The 21591-nt window shown below is 35.9% G+C and overlaps 3 protein-coding genes across 3 annotated transcripts in view; all 3 read right to left on the bottom strand.

Annotated features, from left to right (window-relative positions):
* The window catches only part of LOC131953574 (anti-sigma-I factor RsgI6-like), a 51378-nt gene that overhangs the window by 14554 nt on the left and 15233 nt on the right, over positions 1–21591 (bottom strand). The gene's annotated exons all lie outside the window — the stretch shown is intronic.
* On the bottom strand, positions 323–10743 carry LOC131953573 (cell surface glycoprotein 1-like). Its single transcript, XM_059316805.1, has 7 exons — positions 10159–10743; positions 9483–9566; positions 9189–9230; positions 5720–5893; positions 1299–2381; positions 1124–1165; positions 323–963 (listed from the first exon to the last, which is right to left on the bottom strand). Exons 1-7 carry the CDS (start codon positions 10610–10612, stop codon positions 905–907), a joined length of 1938 nt encoding a protein of 645 aa, XP_059172788.1. The 5' UTR covers positions 10613–10743; the 3' UTR covers positions 323–904.
* Positions 13389–20442, bottom strand: LOC131953575 (endo-1,4-beta-xylanase A-like). The gene is made up of 6 exons (XM_059316809.1): positions 20192–20442; positions 19527–19669; positions 19252–19347; positions 18476–18632; positions 18055–18100; positions 13389–13538 (listed from the first exon to the last, which is right to left on the bottom strand). Exons 1-6 carry the CDS (start codon positions 20371–20373, stop codon positions 13515–13517), a joined length of 648 nt encoding a protein of 215 aa, XP_059172792.1. The 5' UTR covers positions 20374–20442; the 3' UTR covers positions 13389–13514.

Genomic DNA, 21591 nt, shown 5'->3' with positions numbered 1-21591 from the left:
TTGTCCAGAATGTAAAGGTATACTTGTTTTTTAAAGCAACTGACAAGTGAAAATCATGAGATGGTTTGAAGTAAGTCTACCTAATGTACACATGGAAGTTGTTGATTTCAGAATTCATGTGGCAAAATAAGCCGAACTGAATCGGTTTTGCGAGTGAACGCTACATTAATATACTAGTTCTTTGGTACTTAAAATTCGTGATAGTTAAAACAATACATCTTAACTAATCTAATAACAAGATCTAGGCTTAGTCCGATTAAGAATGCCTTGAAGCATACGTTAAATAAAAAATAACAAACAAACAAAGATTCAATGTTATTCTTTATATTTTCGTTGAATACAATTTAAAACGAATGATGACATTTTAAAATTTAATTTTACGTTTCTTTGTTACTATCTATTTGCTATAGATGTCATGTACACCTTGATTTTTAAACCACAAGTTTTAAACTTTTGAAAATTGGACCATTTTCTTAATCCACCAGACAATTCATTCAATTTTTATCATATATATTTACGAACATACTTCAAACAGAGCTCCGCAACCTATTGCGCTGACACAAAATGAACGATGTTAGCGGAATAAAAAAGAACTGTTATTTGGTAAACGACTGGTAAATGTTAGCCGCATAAAAAAAAGATCTGTGGCAACTATTATTAGGTAAACGACTGGCAAATATTAACCGCAGAAAAGGTCATTGTAAATCGTCAGACGTTCACAAACAGCAAAAGCCACGGAAAATGAAAGACTTGGTAAGTCTTAGTAACCCCAAAGAAAACATGATACCGAGTGAAGAAAGTCTTTGGTAAGCTGTGAGTGTGCAAAGGTTGCGGAGACCTGTGTAAGGATGCGTGTTTGTCGAGGTAACCATTCGGTCCAGGTTCCTGTTACATGACACTGTTGTCAAAAGCGGCCGAACAGGAGGAACATGAACCAGTTCAGTGATTTACGTCTCCATTCCCCTGAAAAATAGCAGTGAAGTCGTGTCTCACATCTAAGAGCGTACATGTACGTAAACAGAACCAAATAAATTGCTGAATGTGAGATTTAAATTTTAAAATTTTCTACCAGTCCCATCTTAACAATAAGTTTTAGACTAAAAATTATCCTGGCTACTCTTACCGTAAAATGTATCGCTCCAGCATATTGTTCTACTCGGTAACCCTAGAAAACGTAAACAAGGAATAGATGCGCATGATTATTAGTCAGAAGGTTAGACATTTTATCATAAGCGAGATGGTAGTAGTTGCTGTTTAAAAAGGACTTAACACTGTTAGCAGCACAAAGTTTTGCTTACTTGGAGGTTGAATAAACGGTATGCTAGGCGGGGGTTTAAGTTTGGTCTTAGGCAATGGCTCGGATTCAGGATCTGGCTCATGCTCCTGCTCGGGTTCAGGCTCCGGCTCGGACTCTGGTTTGGGCCCTGGCTTAGGTTTGGGCCCTGGCTTAGGTTTGGGCCCTGGTTTAGGTTTGGGTCCTGGCTTAGGTTTGGGCCCTGGCTTAGGTTTGGGCCCTGGCTCAGGTTTGGGCCCTGGCTCAGGTTCAGGCTCCAGCTCCGGCTCGGACTCTGGTTTGGGCCCTGGCTTAGGTTTGGGCCCTGGCTTAGGTTTGGGCCCTGGCTTAGGTTTGGGCCCTGGCTCAGGTTCAGGCTCCGGCTCCGGCTCGGACTCTGGTTTGGGCCCTGGCTTAGGTTTGGGCCCTGGCTTAGGTTTGGGCCCTGGCTCAGGTTCAGGCTCCGGTTCAGGTTCGGGCTCCGGTTCAGGCTCCGGTTCAGGCTCTGGCTCAGGCTCTGGCTCGGGTTCAGGCTCGGGTTCAGGCTCAGGTTTAGGCTCAAGTTCAGGTTTGGGCTCGGGTTCAGGCTCTGGCTCTGGCTTGGGTTCAGGCTCCGGCTCGGGTTCAGATTCAGGCTCCGGTTTAGGCTCGGGTTGAGGCTCCGGTTCGGGCTCCGGCTCGGGTTCTGGCTCCGGCTCTGACTCGGGCTCCGGCTCCGGTTCTGGTTCTGGCTCCGCTTCTACATATGGTTCTTCGATTTCTGGCACGGCTTGTTTTTCATTATCAGGGTCAAATTCAGTGTCGGGTTCACGCTCATCTTGATTCGACTCGTATCGACTATCAGGATACGTTTCTATGTCGTATGGATAAGACCCTGGCTCATATTCAAATTCCGGTTCAGACCATGGCTCATATATAGGCTCTGGTTCAGGCTCTGGCTCATATTCATTATCTGGCTCATATTCAAGATCTGGCTCATATTCAGAGTCTGGTTCGTATTTAGGGTCTGGGTTAGGACATGGTTCAGGTTCATCTTCAAAATAATGGTAATCTGGTTCATGATATGGCTCTGGTTCAAATTTGGATTCTTGCACGTAAAGTTCAGGTTCTGCGGTTAAATAAAGAAAAAACTATATATATATATATATATATATATATATATATATATATATATATATATATATATATATATATATATATATATATATGTTACGGTCAAAGCCCGAAGTGCGGCCAATGCACGGATTGGCCGGCTCTCTTGGCCAAAGCCCGAAAAACTTAGCACTAAGATCGTATTTCGTACACTGGCCGGGATGTCCTGGCCAATGTTTATCTAGACAAAGTTGTGATCGCGTTTTCATTATTCTGGGTGCGGTTTCATTGAGAGTAACGTATTGTTTAGCTCTTGTTTGTATAGCATTCTATATGCAAGGCGACATGGATCAAAAGGGCAGTCAGACCATGAGACAGACAGCAGATGGCTGTCAAAAGAAAAAAATGTAAATCCATGTTAGTTTCCATATATGGGCTACAACTGTATGTGACAGCCTCCTCCGTGATGACGAGGTGAGACAATCATCAAGAAAGGTCTTGTTTCCAAACCCTTGATATTTAAAGAATTTAACTCAATATGCCAAGTAGATCTTATTGATATGCAAAGTAACCCAGACGGCAAATACAAGTTTATACTCAGTTACCAGGATCATTTAACCAAGTTCATATTGTTGCGAGCTTTGGAAACCAAAAGAGCAGAAGAAGTTGCTTACCAGCTGCTGGATATCTTCACGACTATTGGTGCCCCAAGTGTGCTTCAATCAGATAATGGAAGAGAATTTGTGAATGCAGTTATTTCTGAACTAAAGAACATGTGGCCTGAACTTAAACTAGTTCACGGAAAACCAAGGCATAGCCAAAGCCAAGGTTCAGTCGAACGTGCCAACCAAGATGTTCAAAACATGATGATGACATGGATGCAAACAAATGAATCAGCTCATTGGGCTGAGAGTCTCGAATTTATTCAATTTATGAAAAATCGTTCTTTTCATCAAGGAATTCAACAATCGCCATACGAAGCCTTGTTTGGATGCAAAGCAAAAGTGGGACTTAGCACTTCAAATCTACTAAGAGAGGCTCTCGATAAAATAGTTATTGATGAAGATTTTGAGAACATTAAATAAGAAATGGAGGTTGCCATAAATGCAACGACATCCTCAGCTAACACATCTGCTGCCGTGGCGGAACGTCCAGACCAGTTGCGTGATAATAATGTGGCCAACATATTCTGTATAGTTTGTGAAAAACATTGTAGTGCAGCTCATTCTTGTGGATCCTGTGGCAACGATGTCCATGATATTTGTGGAATACCCAATGAACCAGACGAAGGGTACGTAGGGAACATTACCAGCAGATTGTGTCATAACAAACAAGACATCATGGAACACAGGTCAGCAGCTTATACTAGCTTGCAAACTCAAGGTGCTAAGATGCTTAAAACATCAAATACAAAATTTAAAGATGGTGAAGTGGGTGACAATGTACGCATCCGTGTTCCAGATGTTGACAGAGGTCGCGGTGATCCCCGAAGCATGATTGCAGTTGTCATGAGCGTCGATGGCGGTTTCTACAAATTAGGAACGGAATATGGTGTTCTAAAACAACTGTATGCTAGAAGTGAGTTTTCAATTCTTCACGAAAAACTGCTCTTATTGTCGTCAGTTGGCACTGAGGAAAAATCACTACGAACCATCGCATCTTCACAATCATTGACTGTGGGCCAAGGCTACACTCGCTACAATTGCACAACTAAGTGCACAACAAATCGCTGCAAGTGTAAAAATAGCAAGCTGCTATGTATTTCTAAATGCCATAAAAGTTTAACTTGTTGTAACAAATGATAATATGGATTGATTGAGACTATAGTACAATAAAAAATGTGAATGTTTCTGTCATTTACTTTAATTAATGATCAATAAAGACTTAATTTCATGATCCTTACGCATACAAAAGAAAACAAAAAAAAAATCTGCTCCAATTTTTCTCTATATACGGTATATAAAAATAATAAAAGTAAATTGCAGTGACACCGTTCATCCGATAGGCATGAAACTTTGGGGAGTTCATTATAAAACTCTAGAAAAAAGTTCTGTAAAAAATCATTTTTAATTTCGCAAGGGCGGCGCCACGGGAGGGTGCGATTTTTCTCTATATACGGTATAAAAAATAAAAGTCTATTTCGATTTCACACCGTTCATCCGTGTACCATGAAACTTTGGGGAGATGATTAGATCACTCAATAATAGAGTTCTGTAAACAAAATATTGTTTAATATTGCAAGGGCGGCGCCCTCAGGGGGGGGGGGGGACGTTTTTTTTTCTCTATACACGGTATATAAAAAATAAAACTCGGATGCGTTCATCCGAGTGCCATGAAACTTTAGGGAGTAGATGAGAATACTCCCGAGAATATTTCTGCGAAAAAGAAAACTAAAGTTTCTTATGGGCGGCGCCATATACACGGTCAATACACGGTTTGGCGCCCAGAGTTTTAGAGCGACTATGTTGGCACTTGGCATCCGTTAATCGAGCGTCCTGCATAGCGAGTAAGGGGTACTACTATAATCAGCGGTAAAACTACAACAGGCGTCTAAAACTAACTTTGTAACGCGAGGAAATCCTTCTGTACAGTTTTGTCACCTTGCCAAAGATGAAAAAATAACTTTTTGAATATGAGGAGCCTAGTGTAGAGTTTCGTCACTTTGCGAATGATGCAATAAGCATCTATTATTAGACAATCCAGTCAGAAACACGTCAAATACTTTTTTTACGTGTTAAAGAAAAAAATCCTGTTCATTTGTGTCACTTTAGCGAATGACGAAATCTGCATCATTATTAACAGGATGCTATTTGGCACGATGGCGCCTGTTAGTTTTAAGGAGCCAGGGGTCGTACGCCGCGCCTATGCGGTAGTGTAATCGGGGGGTGCGGGCCCTGAGAGCGCCCCTCTACGTCTCTGACACAGGGGCGGTCACCGAAGTGTATTCTACCATATTATTTCGGTGAGTGATTAATATACACTCAAGGTTTTCATGCGGTAGTGTAGGTAAACCCGTGTCCTGATATTTATGATCCAAGCGCAGGCATTGTTAACATGTAAATAACTCATTTTTAGAAAAGAAGGTCACGCGTCTAAGAACATATAATTGATAACGCGTTGGTGAAATCCTTCTAATATATTTCGTCAAACTTTCTTCTATCCCCGCGGCAACGCGCGGAGGTCGGGTACGCTAGTATATATATATATCTATATATATATATATATATATATATATATATATATATATATATATATATATATATATATATATATATATATATATATAAGGTTCCATTACCAATATTCTCAGTACAAAATGTCAAAGAAAAAAATACCCCTGGCGAAATAACTTACGGACGGCTTTAGTCAAACGTGGCTCATATTCAGCGTCTGGATCATATTCAGGGTCTGGTTCGTATTTAGGTTCTGGTTCAGGACATGGTCCAGGTTCATCTTCAAAATAATGGTAATCTGGTTCATGATATGGCTCTGGTTCAAATTCGGCTCCTTGCACGTAAAGTTCAGGTACTGCGGTTAAATAAAGAAATAACTATATATATATATATATATATATATATATATATATATATATATATATATATATATATATATATATATATATATATATATAAGGTTTCATTACCGATATTCTCAATACAAATTGTCAAAGAAAAAAAATACCCCAGGCGAAATAACTTACGGACGGGTTTAGTCAAACGTATGTTTTGTTGATTTTAGTCAAACATATAAATTTTGGCTTTACTTAAACGTATACATTTTGGCTTTATTCAAACGTATAAATTGTGACTTTTGTGTGATAAGTGAATTATTTGATGTAAAGAAAGAACACAAAAATTGAAAATGAACAATAAATAAATAAATTTAGGAACTTTTGATTAGCACCTTAGCTTAGAGTATTATAATTTAACTTTTTTTAAAAAAACTTTTGATCAAACATATAAAAAAGATAGGGATTTTCACCGTACAAACGCACATACAAATATTCACACCAGAATCTAAAATAGGGCCACACTAAATTAGGTATTTTGGTTCTGAAGTTACTTGTTAAATAAATAAAATACATAGACTTATGACATTTGTTTCCCTTGTAGCTGTTAAACAAGCGACAAGTTTTTTTCCCCTTGTCAAACCAAGGAGTTGTATACACGACCAAGCCTCGATGTCTCTGGGGCGACGACAGGACTTCATCAATCATGGCTAGTGCGTTGTCGTGTATGTTGGTTTCGCCTTTGAAGAGAATCACGAATTTCCATATAAAAATAGTCGTTCCTTGTGCTAGGGATCAAACTTTTTAACACGAGCTTTTATAGTACAAAAATTGTCTATACTTAATATTAACGACATCTATATTTTAAAATAACCTCAAGATAATCTTACTTATACTATTCATAAACGTTTTCATCAAGTTAGTTGATTTAAATTATTTTTCCAAATTCTTTAATTGTTATTTTACTAGGCATTTAGCCAGTTGAGGGGGAAATCGTTTTTGTTCTATAATCCAAATCCTAAAGCTAAATCTAAATTTGAATCTAGACCAAAACCTTGGAAATTTAACAGGAGCTAGAATGTTATCAGGAACATGGGCTTGAACTGGAACCTGAACTTTAAACTGAACAGAAACGCGAAATTTAACCTAAACCTGGACCGTAACCGAAATCGGAACCTTAAAACCTTCACCTAATCATATAGTCGGATGGTAGAGCTCAAGACTGCTAATCTGAAAGTCTCGAGTTCGGATCTCAGGTTAGAGTCTGTAGGATGTCCAAGTGTCCGCCCAGCTCTGATGGGTATCTGACTCTCGTGCTGACCAAACTATCCCCATGTATACCAAGCTTATCGAAACAATAAACTACGACTTAACGAAAAGGAAGGTCACACAACATTTAATGTAATTTAAGTAACCTACAGGATCTTATACGTATATATATATAGAATTCCGTGTACTTAACTGAAACAGTACTCAAGTTATCGTGTTTCCTCGGAAACCAAGTACCATAGATGTTTCTAAATAACAACAAGATATGATATGCTTATTGTCACCATCTGTTCAGATTGGCTTCAGTCAAATTGATTGTTTTTAATTATTTTTCACATATATTTCAAGGATTATTTGAACTTTTTAATTTTTAAATGTAGCAGATACTTAAAATTAAAAAATAATTTGACATTAAACAGAACAACAAACTAAACAATATCAGACAAAACGTTTTTTTATTCACTTTTTGTGGATGTTTAGTCTATGTATACTAGCTCGTGTTAACTGTCGAGTTTTATCGATGTATAAAATTAATAAACATTTTTAACAGAGTTAATGTTTTGCGTCAATCTTTGCTAGGTGCAACCAAAAGTCCTTCAAAACTTAAACAAAAGAACAATTTAAACATTTAAAATTTGTTAAGAAAACAACAGCGTGTGTGTTTATTTAAAACAATCACTGCTGTAGTAGATGGGGGTTTTTTTTTTTACAAAACCACTATCAAGGTACAAGGAAAAAATATTTATTTGATTGGATTTTAAGCCCCCTAATCGACCTGAGACCCCAGCATTGTGGGGTCTACATTTTTAATGTATTTCCTAGGAATAAGCCGATCCTGATTTTGTTGTTCCTTTTGTTTTCTATGTTTTGGATCAGTGAAGTAGATCTGTTTTCACATTGAGGCTAAAGAATCTTAGTTTTGTTTCCAGGCTGGTAAAAGATGGAATAATGCATCTGATGCTATACCGCAAAACAGACAAGTCATCATGGATAGTTTTGATGATTGTTAATACTTTCGTTACAATTAAGTAGTGTCTTTTATTAGACCATTTTATTTTTCCATCAATGATTTTGAAGTGTTTTTTTTTGCGGGGGGATTAAAAATAAACGCATTGTTCTGCGACAATCTTGAGTATTTCTACATAGTCAGGATATTAAAGTCCTTTTCTAAATCCTGCATTACTTTATTTACATTCTGTTAGAATTCGCTAAAAATTTTGCTTTATACAAAGATTGACATTTTTCTAACTGTCATAAGTTCCAGCTGGTAAGATATTTTAACAGTTGCCTTTTTCTATTCTGCAGGAAGGTTTTCTCTTGACAAGGTTTTGCTAAATACTCTGTGTATGGCATATTGTCTTTGATTACATTCAATAGGTTTTAAGTGCTCTTTATATATGTTCAACCAAATGAAGATAGTTAATAGGGACTAAAAAAAATAGAAAATTTTCTTTTCTTTTTTTTCTTCCAATATTTTAAGTTAAGTCCCGAATAAACAATATTTTTTTTTAAAAAAGGAAAGAAAAATTCTTTTGGTTATTTGTTTATCAAACAAAGTGGGAATTACCGCAAATGCATCGTGCCATATTCAATAAAAAACAACTTCATTCTAAAATCGAAATTAAACACACTCTTTCATAAGCAACGAATATTTTAAAAATTGGTCTTTTTAATTTGTATTAAAGAGCATACAAATGCAAGGTTACGGTCGGATTATCAAATTCTGTTATTTTGTTTCTGTTTTTACACATATTAATACTTCAATTCTTAAAATGCTATAGTATTAAATTGTGAAAAACGATTATTTAAATTTTGTTAGAAGCTTTAAATGAAAGGCACCCAGAAGACGAAATGTAAAAAAAAAGAATAAAAGCGTTTTCTATCCACGTCAACTATAATGATGGGGTCACCCTCAGCAGAAGCCATTGGAAGGGCAAGTAATGACAGAAAGGAGGGAAAAGTTCTTTGTTAAAAAATACAAATAGAAAATCGTAAGCTTCGTCATGTGCTAAATATTTAAAGCATTATGGAACAGATGTTACTCACGTTTTTTGGCGTGTGATCCTATTTCATGGTATGTAAGATATTCTGATGAAAAAAATGACGTTTTGATAAAAAAAAATTCGTTGGATTAGACAAATATAAGCGCAAAAGAGCGAGAAAATGGAGGGGATAAAACATACATCCAAGGAAACATAATTTTAAAAAAAATATCCTTATTGAAAAACAGAATAAAAATATGTATTTACACTGAAAAAATTAAACAAAAGGTTTAAACTGTACCTAATATAGACAAAATGGAGAAAAATGGAACACCAAAACACGTTCAACTGAACTCACCTAATATAGAAAGAAAAACGAAAAATGCTGCCAAGAAAGTCAGGACATTGCCAACGCAGCTGAAATTTTTTTGACCTATTAGATCTAGTGGGAAGAGAAAAAGCAGTTTAAAAACTATCAATAACGCTAAAAAAAGACATGCATAATGGTGTCAATAGTTTTATTCACTCTAACGCCATAACCGATTCTATACTGTCGCTATGGCTGATTCGAAATAGCTGCATCATACACTCGTAACTTTAATTTAAAATAACCCCTAACTTTGGACCATAGCCTCACTCTACTTTAAACCTTAACACTAATGACACATATCACTGGCGCTAGTTAATAAAAATGTCCCATAATTTGATGGACGTTAGAAACCAAGGCGCAGGGACGGGGCAGCAGTTGATTAGAAGCCTATGTTGTCGTTATATAAGACCCCCTCTCTTTACAATGACCCCTGGGACATGTTGTTACCCCTACAAGCTGCTGAAAGAAAACCATAGTTCTATCGTCAAAGGGCCTTCATCTTGTTAGATTTTGGAGTCTTGTCACCTAAATAGGTTGCTGTCCCCAGCTAACATGTAGTTCGAACTTGTAACTTTTTATAATAGCAACAAGACACATCACACCTAATCACGTCGACCATATCATATTATAAGGGAATGGCTAGTCTGAAAGCACTAGGACTTACCGTCAAAAACACTCGGCTTCGGTTCGGATGGCAAGATGATCCGACACGAATTGGTCTGACATGGAGTACACGGCCTAAAGCACGAAGAGCAGGACTGCCAGGAAAGTGATCGGTGGCAGGAATAGCTAGAATGGGATGGCTGCCATGAATGTAAGGAATGGGATGGCTGCCATGAATGGGAGGAATGGGATGGCTGGCATAAATGGGATGGCTGGCAAGAATGGGATGGCTGGCAAGAAAGGGATGGCTGGCAAGAATGGGATGGCTGGCATGAATGGGAGGAATGGGATGGCTGGCATAAATGGGATGGCTGGCAAGAATGGGATGGCTGGCAAGAATGGGATGGCTGGCAAGAATGGGATGGCTGCCATGAATGGGAGGAATAACATGGTAGGCAGGGCGCAGGAGAAGATGGTTCCCTTTCTTGTGGCGGGCAGATCATTTGACACTGCATGATAGGACACACGGACTGATGTTAGTGGCTCATCACGATGTTCTGATGAATAACTTGGTGTACGGTAGCTTGGACAACAGATGGTATACGTTGGTAGATGAGGTTTAGATCTAGATCTAGATCTAGATGAATGTGTCTTTTCTATTTACATTTTGTTTTTGTTTGGTGCAGAAATTGTTCAACTTAAGATCGAAAGGACTAATAGGTTCTGATTGCTGGAATTTCCGATAAAATGTGCATTCTTTCTGTCATATTTTTACTTTCTCGTATGCAGAGTACAGAAAAAGTTTTACCATGCACAAAAGACTATTTTAACAGTTTAAGCACTTTTACATCTGCAAAATTTAGAGAATACAAAATGTAGAAAACGTATTGTTATACTGCAAAAAATTGAATTCGAAATTTTGAAAAATCTCAACGGAAAAATTTATGTTCACCATCTTGTCTGTCTGTAAACACAGTCAGTTGAGTAGGGCCTACCGTTTCAGTTAGGTTGACGGAATTTCATATTTAAGTATTATATAAATTTGTAGTTTTCTATCAGCTTTTGAGCGATTTCCGGTTTTTAGAAGTGGTACTTACTCTACTTCCGGTTTCCCAAAGGACAAACGCCAAGTTTAAGTTACATGGTCGAAATTTTACGTATAATTATTAAATTATGTGTGCAGTTTTTTTTTCAACTTTTGAGCAATTTTCTGAAATTGGAAGTGGAACTTAACTTTTTTTATATTGGAACATAATTAATAACTTGCGTACTGTTTCGATTTAGTATACACAATTTCATATATAAACAAAAGATAAGGTCTTATAAATAGATAATTTTATTTTTTGAGTGACCTTCCATAACGGGAAGTGGTATTTTACTCTATTTCTGGTTTCTAAAATACATATAAATTGAGTACCGTTTCTGTTTAGTGAGCGAAATTACATAAACAGTTTTAGGATATTATTTTCTTGCTTCCGATTTCTCAAAAAAAGAAATATCATAAGAATTTTATAAATTTAAGTAACTGTTACTGCAAAATTCTTTTTTTTTTCTACGCGATTTTATTGTATTTCAAATGTGTTTAATAGAGTGGAAAATTAGTGATTCATAATTTCGCTCGAGTTCGGATTAAAACTTTATGAATTTTGTATCATATTCTCATAAAGCTTAACCTAAGAAATTATCACTTATGTGTTTTCACTCCAGATGTTATACTAATATTGCTAAAGAAATAGTTTGTTCTTGAAATGCAGTCATCCTTTAATTTATTTCACTGTAGCTTTTGTTATTCAAAAGGATAGTGTTAAGACTATGTATATGATTGTAAGAACAACTCTTGTACGAGAATTTTGCTGAAGATAATCAAAATGCAAAGCTTTTCTAATTATCTCAAAAGATTATTAAAAAAATGGTTTATAATTTATTTTGGTCACAAAATATATTCGATATGTGGGTGGTTTTTGTTATCGAATTGTGACTCAATTATTTTGATAATTTTAAATACAACTATTTATTTTTACTTTATTGGAAAAGCGAACCTCCGCTAAAAGAAGAATATCTTATTTGAAGTCGAATTGTATAGAAAATATGCAACATTTAATGGAATGATTTTAGCAAGGGGAGATAACTTAGTATTAAGGCCAGTCAAATGCTGATTACAAACTTGAACTGACTTCTTAAAACTTAGATATGATTTCGGAAAAAAAGCTACTTTACAAAATGTCCAGAATGTACTGGTATACTTGTTTCTTAAGGCAAACTGATAAGTCAAAATCATGAGATGGTTTGAAGTTAGTTTACCTAATGTACAAATGAAGTAGTTGATTTCAGAATTCACGTGGCAAAATGAGCCGAACTTAATCATTGGTACTTAGAATTTGTGATAGTCAAAACAATACGTCTTAAAATAATCGTATCACAGCCTAGGGCTAGTCCGATAAAAAATATACTGGAGCAAATGATAAATTTAAAAAAAAAAAAAAAAAAAAAAACCCAACGGAAAAAAACAACAACAAAGAACAAAGAAGCAATGCATTAAATGTAAGTTGAAAAGCCAAGTCCCCGTTGATTAAAAAAAAACAACTAAAATGCAAGTTACAAGATCAAGGACGGCAGCTTGATTTATAACATAACAAAAAAACTATAAAAAAAAGATAGTTGAAACAGATGGCATCAAACTGATATTCTTTCAGTTTTTATTGAATATAATTTAAAACGAATGATGACATTGTCAAGTTTAAATCTACGTTTTCTTAAATTATGGAATGGTCATAGATATCATGTACACCTTGAAGTTTAAAACACACAATATTTATACTTTTGAAATTGAAAAATTTCATGAAACCAACATACACCACACATTCAATGTCTTATCGTGTGTATTCACGAACATATACTTTAAACAGCGTTCGCAACATGTTGGACAAAGTGGCAAATATTGAGGACAGAATATTTCGTAGTGAACTGTCAACAGCCACAAATTAGCAAAAGATAGCCAAATAAATAAAAGTCGTAACTGTTTGACAATAAGCAAATGGTGAAAAAGTCTTTGGTAAGCTGTGAGTTGCGGAAACCTGCAACCAGTGTTTCTTCCAGACTTTTTTCTCCGGGGGTGCACTTGAAATTTTTTTTATGGGGGGGGGGGGGGGGGAATAACAATTTTCGGGGGGGGGGGGGGTGGGCGGACACTGTCAAAAGTATATATTTTCTATATAAATTCCATTTCGTTCGGGGGGGGGGGGCAGTAGACTTTCTTCGGGGGGGGCGGTGCCCCCCCCCTCCCGAAGAGATGCTTGGAAGAAACTCTGCCTGCAACCTGTGTAAAGATGTGTGTTTGTCGAGGTAACCATTCGTTCAAGGCTCCTGTCACATGACACTGTGGTCAATATCGGCCGAAGAAGAGGAAGATGAATCAGTTCATGGTTTTACGTATGCCTTCCCCTGAAAAAAAGCAGTGAAGTGTATTATAGAGCGTGAATTGAACCAACAGAATTGCTGTATCTGTGATCCACGTAAGCCCTTAAAAAAGGTTATGTAATGGCGTGTGTGTGTGGGGGGGGGGGTGGGGGGGTGGGGGGTTATCTTCTTTCATGGACTATAAACTATCATTTGTAATTGCAACAGTGGTTATAACTCGTAATCTTAATTTAGATCTTTTTAAAAAGATAATCAATTAATCAAAGCTAGATCAAATTAAAAATAAGGAACAAACATTTTAGAAAAATGAACTAACAACACTAAAATTTACATCCAATATCTAACAATTCATAAACTAAACACCCCATCAGATTTAAGTAATTATTTAAATTTTTTTTTCTATAATTGAAACTTTCAAGCTCAGCAGTTAAGCCCCGACTTTCCGTCCAAGGGCCCCTCATTGCCCTAAACCATGCTCACAAAAGAATTCAAACCTGCAGACAAAGTATGCTATACCCACTACAAACATTACGCTTAAGGAATGGCACCAAGCAGAATGGCAACGAAGGATACAGTACGAAACCTTCATCTGGACAACAATAACAATAACAACAAAGAAAAAAAAACCTGATTAAAACTACAAAAATCACTATATGAAGTTTAAACTACATTTAAAAATGTCTGTCTCAACTGGAAACTAAAATCAACATTCGCTTTTAACTCCAGCATATTGCTTTTCTCGGTTTTCTCGGTTTTGCTAAAAGACAGAAACAAAGGTTATGTTTTAAATGCGTTTCCAGAAATATTAATCAAGTAGGTCTATTTTTATAAGCTTTTATTTAACTCACTTCCTATGTCGTCAGTCTGTCTGTCTGTCTAGATAGAAACGCCCGAGTGAAATTGAAGGCTTTTCTCACTGACAGATACGATTCGTAGTTAGTACGTGGGTCAAGACATGAAAACAATGCATCGTGAAATTCAATTTGACTTAATTGGTCGCTTAATTACTTTTTTTATGAAATAATTAAAATTTGGACCGAATTAGTAAGCAGTTCTATCCACATGCGTCATCACGGCCCTTTTAGGCGTCGAGCGAGGAGGGCTCTACGATAAAACAGGGCAGAGAAAGGCAATAAAACGCGTCATCACGGCAAAAGCGCGTCATCACGTTCAATAGGCGAGCAATGGTTTTTAGTCATGTAACTCTATTGTAAATAGAACATGTAAAGTACTGAAAAAGAAATTAATAAACACACACACACACACACAAACACACACACACACACACACACACACACACACACACACACATATATATATATATATATATATATATATATATATATATATATATATATATATATATATATATATATATGTATATATATATATATGTATATATATATATATATGTATATATATATATATATATATATATGTATATATATATATATATATATATATATATATATATATATATATATATATATATATATATATATATATATATATATATATATATATATATATATATATGCATCAAAGAAACTTTTTAGTGTGTGACATAGGATGGTAATTTTGGTACGTAAACAACGGGATATTTTTGTCTCTATGAAGAATTAATTGACCTTTTTTTTAACATGTTATTAAAGGGTAGCGCCGTCAGTCTGAATAAATACATGTTAGAATAAACCAGTGTCAAAATAACTATATTTGTCCTGTAGTGAGATTTCGTTTACATTTTAAAAATCCATTGATTTTTTCGTCACATATGTAAGCCCTGCTAGGGGGGGGGGGGATACCTTAAAATCTATCTACCCTTCCCTAGGCTTATTTTATTACCGTCCGGTCAGTGCAAGCCCGGCTAAACCCAGATTGGTTAATACCTTAATCTTAGTCTAAATTAAAAAAACAAAAAAAAACTTTAACAAATTAATAAAATTTATTTCATGGAACCAATCAAAATAAGAAAGATGATAAACTACAGAATACACAAAACACGACTAAAAACTCAACGGGACAAAACACGACTAAACAAAACAAAACAGATTTATACTTGATGGAAAGAGGAACGCCTTCGCCCTCACCTCATCGCTTCAGCACACACAAAAGACATTACGTAGAAAACAATAAATACCAAACAAACTTTTTACACCAAACAAAACACCCAGCCAAGTTGCCCAAGCAACCTCACTTCACGCGTGAGGTGCGCCACGCGCCCACGCAGAAACCGACTCTATCTATATCTTGCCTCGGGTAAAAAAAAAGAAAATTATCCGAGCGGTCAATTTATATACTGACCGCTTCGGGCGGAAGATGACCCCATGGCCGCTCCCCATTGGATCATCCACTGGCAGATTCGCACCAAATAAAATAATACAAAATAATCCATTCACCCGCTCACATTTATATATATACATATATATACATATATACACACACACACACACACACATATATATATATATATATATATATATATATATATATATATATATATATATATATATATATATATATATATATATATATATATATATATATATGCATGAATCGAACTTTTTAGTGTGTGACATAGGATGGTAAATTTGGTACGTAAACCACGGGATATTATTGTCTCTATTAAGTATTAATTGACCTTTTTTTAACATGTTATTAAAGGCTAGCGCGGTCAGTCTGAATAAACACATGTTAGAATAAACCAGTGTCATAATAACTATATTTGCCCTGTAGTGAGATTTCGTTTACATTTTAAAAATCCATTGATTTTTTTCGTTAGAAATGAACTATTGTATCAAGGGTGCGGGTGGGGTGTTGCTGTAACTGGACACAATGTCTGAGCAAGAAGTGATGACAGCTTATGTTACAACTTGAGCGTGTACGTGTTTTTAAATCTTCTCATAGAAAACAACTGTTACTGATACAACTTTAATTTATAGCTTAAAACAAAACGTGTGTTACCCAGCATAACCAAAAGCCTTTAAGAAATTTTAATTCATGAAAAAAATGTGTTATTGCCGTGTAAAATCCGATAAGCAGCGATGCAAATTCTCCCTCATCCCAACACACACTAATCTAACCATGCCACTTATTGTAGCTCTTTTAAAAAATACAAAAGTTTTATTGGCAGTTAATTTGTCATAAATGTAACTAGGACTATTTGTCTCCAAAATGTGTTATTTAGTAAGCATAAAAGAATAGTTAGAAATTTCATTTCATTATAAGAATGCTTTTGGCGAGGCTAAAAGGATCTTAAAAAAACAGAATATAATATTAATGCCCCAACCAGCTTTATATTTTGCTTACTTGATTTAGGAATAATCGGTTTGGGATTCGGGGGCTTAGGCTTAGGCGGAAGCAATGGCTCGGGCTCATAAGTAATTAACGCATCTATTAATTAATCACATCATCGGGCTCAGGTTCCGGCTCGGGTTCAGGTTCTAGTTCAGGTTCAGCAATATCGAGGACTAGTTCCAAAGCAAATATGTTAAGCAAGTACCGAGGATGAACATAGGCCAAAAAAATTCCCGGAATTCCTTCCTGGATTTCCCGGAAAAGCCAAAAAACCTCGAAAAAATGCAGTTTTTGGCCCATATCTCGGCAACCAAACCACTTAGCAACTTAAAACATTTACCAATCGATTCCTGCCATAATTTAGAACAATATTGCCGAAGAAAGTTTTCAAAAATATCCTTTCGTTCGGTCACAAAAAATTAATTTAGGAAATTGCGCTTAAATTGTCACTAGACTTTTTATTAACTTGTTTTTGTATTATTCTTATGTTAAATTGATTATCATTTTAAAAAAAAATCATTTTATGATAATTTAACTTTTATAAGAACAACTACACGAATAGATTACTTTTTTTTTGTCTTTGTCTGGCTCTTGTGATGATCGATTTGTTAATGGGTACAAATCTATTAAATAGGTTTTCATCTAATCTGGCTCACTCCACATTGAATTCATTGATTTTCCATCTCAGCGCAGCTTAAGGAAGTGTTTTCTTACTAATGTCTTTAGCTGCGTCTTGATGAGTCCTGTCAAATCTTACCTCTAACCATTCTCTCACCTGGTCAAATCTTACCTCAACCATCCACTCACCTGGTCAAATCTTACCTCTAACCATCCACTCACCTGGTCAAATCTTACCTCTAACCATCCACTCACCTGGTCAAATCTTACCTCTAACCATCCACTCACCTGGTCAAATCTTACCTCTAACCATCCACTCACCTGATCAAATCTTACCTCTAACCATCCACTCACCGGGTCAAATCTTACCTCTAACCATTCACTCACCTGGTCAAATCTTACCTCTAACCATCCACTCACCTGATCAAATCTTACCTCTAACCATCCACTCACCTGATCAAATCTTACCTCTAACCATCCACTCACCTGATCAAATCTTAGCTCTAACCATCCACTCACCTGGTGAAATCTTACCTCTAACCATCCACTGACCTGATCAAATCTTACCTATAACCATCCACTCACCTGATCAAATCTTACCTCTAACCATCCACTCACGAATATTTACCTTAACTTTGATATCACTGGTACTAAACTTAGGGTCAACGTGAAAACTGTTGAGGATATTACGATTTTATTATTATTATTATTATTATTTTAATTATTTTTATATATAAAATTGTACAATATAATAAAGTTGAATATTAATGTGTTTTGTTAAAATCTTTAAATTTTATCGCGTTAGCGCTAAAGCTAAAACTGATATAATGTTGAAATAAAATTATTCTATTTACACCCTTTATGTAACATCACATTTAAAATATGCAACCGGTGTTTATTTAAAGGTAAAATAAGCGTGCTATTCTATCTATAAATTATCCAAAAAAAAAAACCAACTATTTACACATACGTAAGCAACAATAAGAATACTGGGATTGTCACATCTCTTACTACAAAAACACCTAAAAGCTTCCCATAAGGCGACTTACTTGAAATATATGTTACTCTTTCTCAACTCTTCAATCTTGGCGTTAGCAGTCGCCTTCCACCCTGAGTTGTACTCCAATTCCTTTAAAGATGCGTCGTCTATGTAGAACTCAACACTGGTAGCGATACCCTCTAGGTACACCCTGGCCTGGCTGTAAGCTACAACATTAAAACACGATACTATCATGAAGAACAACAAAGGAAATGGTGTTAACATACGAATGTTAAACCATTGCCAGATAAATAACATATGACATTATGTATGTTACACGCTACATTTTCATAAGATAATAACGGGTGTTCAATATATTACGTAATTTATCTAGGGGAAGTCTGGATTATGTGACGATAAACTATATGGGGAGGGTTGGTTTAAGACAAGTAGCGAAGCACTTATTATGTAAAATTTCTTGCAATTAAAGTAATGAAAAATTGTTAATTTTCAAGTGTGTGTGTGGGGGGGGGGGGGGGGAGGGGCGGAATTTTCTTTTAAATGGAGAACAGGGTTGGATTTTTTGAGATGTGTGTGGCAAATAGGTAGTAAGTGGCAAAGTCGTCTAAAATTTTTTGACATCACTAACTCTTTGTAGTATGCAAAACTATTATATATATATATATATATATATATATATATATATATATATATATATATATATATATATATATATATATATATATATATAAACATTTTTTTACATTTAAATTTTTTTAAATTAAATAGTAACTTAAAAACGTATTTAACATTGAGTGTGTGAAACCTGTGAATAGAGAGACTCACCATGATTTGGTATGTGAAAATTTCCTCCAACGTTAACCCATCCATCGGCAGGGGTAATGTAAGGATGGTTGGCCACTCTGATGTATTCGTCTTGGCCTAGTGTCAATAGATAAAAATCATACTCGTACACCGGCACTAACACATTCAACGTTTAACAATTATCGTATCATAATTGCTAGTCAAACTATGTTAGAATTTGGTCTGTTTCTAGAATACCCTACGGTCAGTTGCACGAGTTGATGAAAGTGGTGTGAGTGAAACAAGATGTTGTTTACCGTTGTCTGACCGTTTGAGGGCAACAGTAACTTTAGCCTCTTGTGTGGGGGACCCCGTGGCCAGTCTCAAGAAAACGTGGAAGGTGTAACGGGTGTCGGGGTGGGCCTGGAAGTTCTGCGACGGTCCCTGGTTGACGTTGGTTCTGATGTGATTAATTAATAGATGCGTTAATTACTGATGATTCATTAAAATATGCGTTAATTACTGATGATTCATAAACAGATGCGTTAATTACTGATGATTCAGTATGACAATGCGTCAAAAACTGACGATTCAGTATGAAAATGCGTGAATTACTAATGACTCATTATGAAAATGAGTTAATTACTAATGATTCATTAAAAACTGCGTTAATTACTGATAAGGGACAGCTGTTTTCGGTTTTCGTGGTACTTTTTTGTTAGTGGTTTAACTTTCTTTGTAGACCGTTCATTGTTGCCCTAGGTCACAAGATTAACATGTGGACAGTTCATTGATGCCCTGGGTCGCATGATAGATGAATATTTGGACCGTTCATTGTTGCCCTAGGTCACAAGATTACCATGTGGACAGTTCATTGTTGCCCTAGGTCACACGATAGCTAGATTACCATGTATACTATTTAAGTAACGTGTAAACGATCTTAGACCTACTGACCAAACCCAAATGTAAAATTCCATCTCACCTGCCCAAGCACCTGACAGAAGCCACACCCCCGTGAACGTGTGTGGTGTCGGTCGTCATTAGGAACCCACTGCTGTGCCAACCGTTGATTCCATTCTCAAAGCCCGGGTTTAGCAGCAGTTCTGGCCCACCAAACACAGAACGGAGCCCCAGTAAAAGGGCGACTAAACCAAGTGGAGACATGCTTGAAATTGTACCAGAGTGCTCTACTCCTGACACATTTATAAAGCTTTAAACTGCTTTATCTTCTTGCTTTTTGTTTTCGCTTTTTGTTTCCTCTTATCTTTACTGCATATTTTTTTTTATTCCATGACACACATTTTACAGAAAAAGATTATGAAGTGGTTTAATTTTTACTTGGACTGACTTCTCAACACCCTAATTGTAACAATATGACTTCGGGAAAAAGTTACGTTACAAATTGTCCAGAATGTAAAGGTATACTTGTTTCTTAAAGCAACTCACAAGTGAAAATCATGAGATGGTTTGAAGTAAGTCTACCTAATGTACACATGGAAGCTGTTGATTTCAGAATTCATGTGGCAAAATAAGCCGAACTGAATCGGTTTTGCGAGTGAACGCTACATTAATATACTAGTTCTTTGGTACTTAAAATTTGTGATAGTTAAAACAATACATCTTAACTAATCTAATAACAAGATCTAGGCTTAGTCTTATTAAGAATGCCTTGAAGCAGACGTTAAATAAAAAATAACAAACAAACAAAGATTCAATGTTATTCTTTATATTTTCGTTGAATACAATTTAAAACGAATGATGACATTTTAAAATTTAATTTGACGTTTCTTTGTTACTATCTATTTGCTATAGATGTCATGTACACCTTGATTTTTAAACCAAAAGTTTTACACTTTTGAAAATTGGACCATTTTCTTAATCCACCAGACAATTCATTCAATTTTTATCATATATATTTACGAACATACTTCAAACAGAGCTCCGAAACCTATTGCGCCTTCACAAAATGAACGATGTTAGCGGCATAAAAAAGAACTGTTATTTGGTAAACGACTGGTAAATGTTAGCCGCATAAAAAAAAGATCTGTGGCAACTATTATTAGGTAAACGACTGGCAAATATTAACCGCAGAAAAGGTCGTTGTAAATCGTCAGACGTTCACAAACAGCAAAAGCCATGGAAAATGAAAGACTTGGTAAGTCTTAGTAACCCAAAAGCAAACAAGCTGTGAGTGTGCAAAGGTTGCGGAGACCTGTGTAAGGATGCGTGTTTGTCGAGGTAACCATTCGGTCCAGGTTCCTGTTACATGACACTGTTGTCAAAAGGGGCCGAACAGGAGGAACCTGTACCAGTTCAGTGATTTACGTCTCCATTCCCCTGAAAAATAGCAGTGAAGTCGTGTCTCACATCTAAGAGCGTACA

This window comes from Physella acuta, unplaced genomic scaffold (assembly GCF_028476545.2).
Source record: "Physella acuta isolate Inbredline_101_S28 unplaced genomic scaffold, ASM2847654v3 ptg000931l, whole genome shotgun sequence".
Classification (NCBI taxonomy): Eukaryota; Metazoa; Mollusca; class Gastropoda; family Physidae; genus Physella; species Physella acuta.
Note: the sequence above shows the minus strand (reverse complement) of the source record. Positions and strands in the feature narration are given on the sequence as shown.